At 29.7% G+C, this 5,191-nt stretch overlaps 1 protein-coding gene across 4 annotated transcripts in view; it reads right to left on the bottom strand.

Annotated features, from left to right (window-relative positions):
* Positions 1–349: 349 nt before the first annotated feature.
* Positions 350–5,191, bottom strand: part of LOC106472461 (major facilitator superfamily domain-containing protein 12-like) — a 34,635-nt gene continuing 29,793 nt past the window's right edge. For all 4 annotated transcript variants that reach the window (XM_022401031.1, XM_013933113.2, XM_022401030.1 and 1 more), the window contains exons 9-11: positions 4,922–5,016; positions 4,198–4,328; positions 350–2,573 (exon numbers count right to left, since the gene is read on the bottom strand). In XM_022401031.1, the coding sequence (XP_022256739.1) occupies positions 2,299–2,573; positions 4,198–4,328; positions 4,922–5,016 (501 nt within the window). In that variant the 3' untranslated portion in view covers positions 350–2,298. The remainder of the gene's footprint in view (positions 2,574–4,197; positions 4,329–4,921; positions 5,017–5,191) is intronic.

The following is a 5,191-nucleotide window of genomic DNA, read 5'->3' as shown; positions in this document are numbered from 1 at the left end:
CAACTCTTGGGCTACTCTTTTACCAACGAATAGTGGGATTGACCGTCACATTATAACGCCCCCACGGCTGAAAGGGTGAGCATGTTTGGTGTGAGGGGGATTCGAACCCGCGACCCTCAGACTGCGAGTCAAGCGCCCTAATTACCTGGCCATGCCGGGCCTAATACTTTTTTTTTAGCAAACTACTCTTGCTAAAACTTAAGTTGAAGGAGACTAAAAAATGGTATATATATGATAGCCATTTTTTCCTTGTTGCTTAAATTAATTACTGAAGTTGAATTGCATATTTTCTCTCGGTAATACATGCTTATCTCATTTATTAGTAATGTAATTAGTCTCACGAAAATAATGCTGTTTATATTTTCTTTATTTACAATGGAGTTACAGAAATGGAAATTACATTTTAACTACGAGATCTTTACTATGATTGTGACGTCACACGTCCGGCAACTTTTGGTAGAGCTTCCGTATTATAAAGTTTAGTACTCAACCACTACTTTTAAATGTACATCATATAAAATATCAAAAACAAATACTCTGAACGTAATAAACTAAGTAAAAGGTGATTTTTCTCTCGGTTGACACAGTCACGCTTGTTGAAAATCCTAGTTTTAGCGTTATAAGCCCACATTTTATTTACCGTTTTTAGAGTTTAGAAGCAATAAACCACCACAAACTGTAATCAGCAACCTTGAGAACAAATTGTGTTAATTGTGGCATTGTTTCCCATTCCGAGATAATTAATATACGCTAAACCTTTGTTCTTTAACCAAGCTTGAAATATAGATTCACTGTAGTGTATAAAAAACGTCATACATGTAATCAGTTATAATGTATATAATAAAGTTATTTTACATATATTGCACATTTAAACTTGCTGAATATTCTTTCAAATGTTACATTTCCTTTTTGCTTATATACATTTTACTTTCATTTTAGATCTTTGTCAATTAAGAACCAGACAAACGATTACTTTTCATAGTTGAATAAGGGGGCGCTGAATGTTGTGCTCTTAATTGTTTGATTTTTGTAAAATGATGTTAAAAATATGCATGTAACTAACAGGAAATATAGTGATATTCACAATCGTCTTTATACAATGTGAATCTTTACGAATTTTTTGTTATCCATTAAATAAGGTTTGTGTGCTTACTATTGTGTTCTCGCTTTGATAATTCAATAATGTTGAGATTTTTTAAAGTTGTAGGTAGGAATTTTTTGAAAAAATTCTTAGATAGTGAAATTTTCAAATATTATTAAGATAATCCATACAAGTTTTAGAAACTTTTTAACGCAAATGCTGAATATAAATTGTACAAAAAAGTAAAGTTAACGTTTTTAGAAAATTTTAACACAGTAAAATCAGAAATGAAATTAATTTTGCCCCATACAGTTTTTGTTCAGCATTTTAATACCTAAAACTACACAACAGAAAATACCAATTTCAAACAATTGAAAATAATAACAATGTGAGTTATTACAATTAATACTTATTGTCAAAAATATATCTTAAATATATAATTAACATTTCTATACATACCTGGAGTTATTTTCATCCTACAGTTGAAGAAAAATGTATACATTAAAAAAGTTTGAATTTTTTTACATAAATAAATGTGACAAATATAAAGCATTTATTTCATAACATATAATAATTGATTATATTTTATGTTAGTAGATAAGTTTTAACATCAAAATATTATTGATACTCAGGGTGCAAACTGGTGGATATTACTTTATTCTGAAGTAGCCACGAATTCTGAAATTTAAAATTTCAGTTGATTGAAGCTCGTCATCTGATTAGACTCTTCAGTGTCATCACCACTATCACAGTCGTACATGGAGATCAACTAGCACCACTTTTAATGATGTTCGACATTAATTTTGCACCATAGTTTACAGTTATCTTAAAATTAAGAACTATTTTGACAAAAAAAATACCACTTTCAATCACTATGAAAATGTTTACAATTTGAGTTTAGTAAATATTAAAATTAATATTAATATTTATTGTCAAAAATATATCTTAAATATATATAATTAACATTTCTATACATACAATAGTCATTTCTCTCTAGCTTAAACCAAATGTATACATACCAACGAGGTTAGAAATTTTTTTACATAAATAAATTTGATAAATATAAAGCATATATTTCATAACACATAATAACTGTTTCTATTCTGAGCCATTATTTAATTCTTATTATATACTGTTATTAAATCAGTTATTTTTAGCATTCTAAGGCTATTGATCAGAAGAACAGAAACTAGCCACAAATACTAAATTATAAAATTTCAGTTGATTGAAACTCTTCTTCTGGTTAGAGGCTCTACATTGTTATCATCAATGTTGCAATCAGTCATACATGAGGATCCACTAGCACCATTTCTAGTGATGTACTCTTCTACATTATTACAGTTGATTAAAGTTTGGCTTCCAATCAAAGGTTCTGTGTCACTATCATCCTGATTTCTCATACAAGGAGGTCCTTTAGCACCATTCCTACTGATGTACTCTTCAGCATTTTTACAACCAATCTCTTTATCAGCACGGTTTGATCTAGCAATACCTTAAAAAACATTACACACTTGATTATACTACAAATTCCTATTTTGACTTAGCCAAATGTAATTCTATGTAATAGCATGGACCCAAAATGGGGGTTTGTATAGTTTGAAAAAATAATGTCTAGAGTATCTTCAGTCTTATTTCTTAACTTTTTTTAAGATCCCTATTTGCAGGTTTTTAAATTCCCAGTTTATAATTTATCTTGTTTTCTGGCTTTTTTTATACTCAACTATTGGTAAAGGATTACTTGATATGGTAACTAACTTTATACATTCCAATGATAATAAACATAACTAGTAACTAGCTGATATGGTTCATGATGATTTACTGTAGCTATTGACTATTTGATCGCATTAATTCAAGATGTAAAATGTTAAGTTCCAGCTGAAAGTTTGGTTAAGAATATAGTGAGCATTTATAGTTTCTGTAACTAAATTCTCTATATGTAATGCATAGCAATGGGCAAGACTAAGACACAACCCACACTAAATGTATATAAAATTTTACAAGTAGAATAGCAGCCTTTTCAAATAAAACATCTACATCTAAAACATTGCTAATAAATTAGCCTTCATGTCTTCTAAAGTAATTATTCTATGAATGTGTGTAATAAAATTTAACATTATGTGTATTGATTTTTCTTTTACTCCTTTACTTCATACATAATATAGGGATTGGCTCCATAAACACACCGATTGTATAGTGTACAAAGCATTGAGTATCTATATGTTACAGTCCTCTGATGTTCATCTATTACTGGCTGGTAAATCCTGTTTCATCCTCTACTTAAGCTTTTTAAAGAAACACCAGGTATTTGTAAGAATGCTATCAAGGGGGTAATGATAACATCATCTACACTAGAATTATGATGTTTTATTAGCTTATGTAAAATATAGAAGAAACAAATTGACTTTTTAATACCACTATGACCTTTGCAGTACCTTATTTAGTACTGTACAAAAGGTTTCGGTACACTATACCAAGCTGTTATTGTTGTAGGCTGGCAAAAGAACAATAATAATTACAAATGGGTCGCTCCGAGTAGATTTTCTTTTCCTTGCATGTCTAACATGCCTGTTTTGTTTGTGCATTTTTATATGTGTACAGCCTTAGTAGTCAATAGTAAAGATTTTAAATTGTTGTTTGAACTGAATCTTTACTGTTTAAGGTGCTTTTTGTCCAAACATTACACAACTGATATGAAATATAGCACTTATCATAAACCCCTTTATATAACGTGAATCTTTATGCAATTGTTTTTATCAATTGAACCAATGCAATATCTATTACATGATACATTTAAAATTTTTTGTCATTTCTCATAAATACACAAGATTATGAAAACTATAATAAGGTTAGAAAGACTAAAGTTAATTTCAAGAGCTTATTAGTTTTAGAATAAAGTAAAAATCTTATTTTTAAATCACTGACAAATATCTAACCAATAAATTCCTGATAACAGTAAATCAGTTTAAGACACAAGGTTAACTTCTTTGTTAAACATAAAGCTACAAAATGGGCTCTGTGCACTGCAGGTATCAACCCCCTCCCCCATTTTTAGTGTTATAAGTCCCGAGACATACTGTTGAGCCACTAGTAGGCCTAACTTATATAAAAATTCATACCTCTTCTCTGTTTCACACCTATCGAAGAGCGTGATAACGTAGCAAGCATGACGAGGGTGAAAACAGCTGATCCACCACAAGCGAATACCATGACATATTGATAATACCACTGGCAGCCTTCACAGCACCATCTAACAGAAAGGAAGATAATTATTAAAAGATGTTTTATGTCATTTTAAGCTACATAAGATACCTCTTCTTTTGCCATCTCAAAATCTTACTATCATATCAAATTAATATTGTATTTACACAGATTAATTCCCTGACTAGATCTAAGCTTATACAAAGTTGTATTTTAAATCTAAACTTACGTAAACCTGGACACTTCTTAGAAATACACTTACTCAGTCTTGTTCTTCCTCTAAAAATATGCTTAGTCCAAATTGTTCTCTCTCTAGGACTAAACACACAAACTTTTACTTAATTTCTTTTTAGATACACTTGTACAAATTAGTATTTTCTCTAGAACTACAGTTACACAAACTCTAACCCTTTCTTTTTCCAAAAGTATTATAATTATACAAACAAGTACATTCTCTCAAACTACCCTTAAACTTAATTTTTTTAGGGGCACTATGTTACTTTATTAAAAGTAAAAAAAAATTGCATTTTTTTGGTAGAGTGTAAGATAAAATATTTACTAGATATTTAGGGTTAACTTTATAGGTTATACAATATACAGCTTTATGTTTACTCCTAATTCGATATTTAGAAAAGAACTTACACACACGGATGGACGTCCTGTATAATAATTACAGCCAACCCATTGGAAAGTTTGTCTAAGAAACTCATTGCACCAAAAACAAAAGCACCACTAGACTTTAAGTAAAAAAAACAACAAAATTAGTTTTCTGTATCAGAAACCTACAAATCATGATGGCTAAGTCTAGATGAAACAAACATTAATTTCCTGATGAATTAGTTGGTTACGTTACTGTATCAGAAACCTATAAACCATGATGGATAAGTCTAGATGAAAGAAACATTAATTTCC

This window comes from Limulus polyphemus, unplaced genomic scaffold (assembly GCF_000517525.1).
Source record: "Limulus polyphemus unplaced genomic scaffold, Limulus_polyphemus-2.1.2 Scaffold5352, whole genome shotgun sequence".
In the NCBI taxonomy this organism is placed as follows: domain Eukaryota; kingdom Metazoa; phylum Arthropoda; class Merostomata; order Xiphosura; family Limulidae; genus Limulus; species Limulus polyphemus.
Note: the sequence above shows the minus strand (reverse complement) of the source record. Positions and strands in the feature narration are given on the sequence as shown.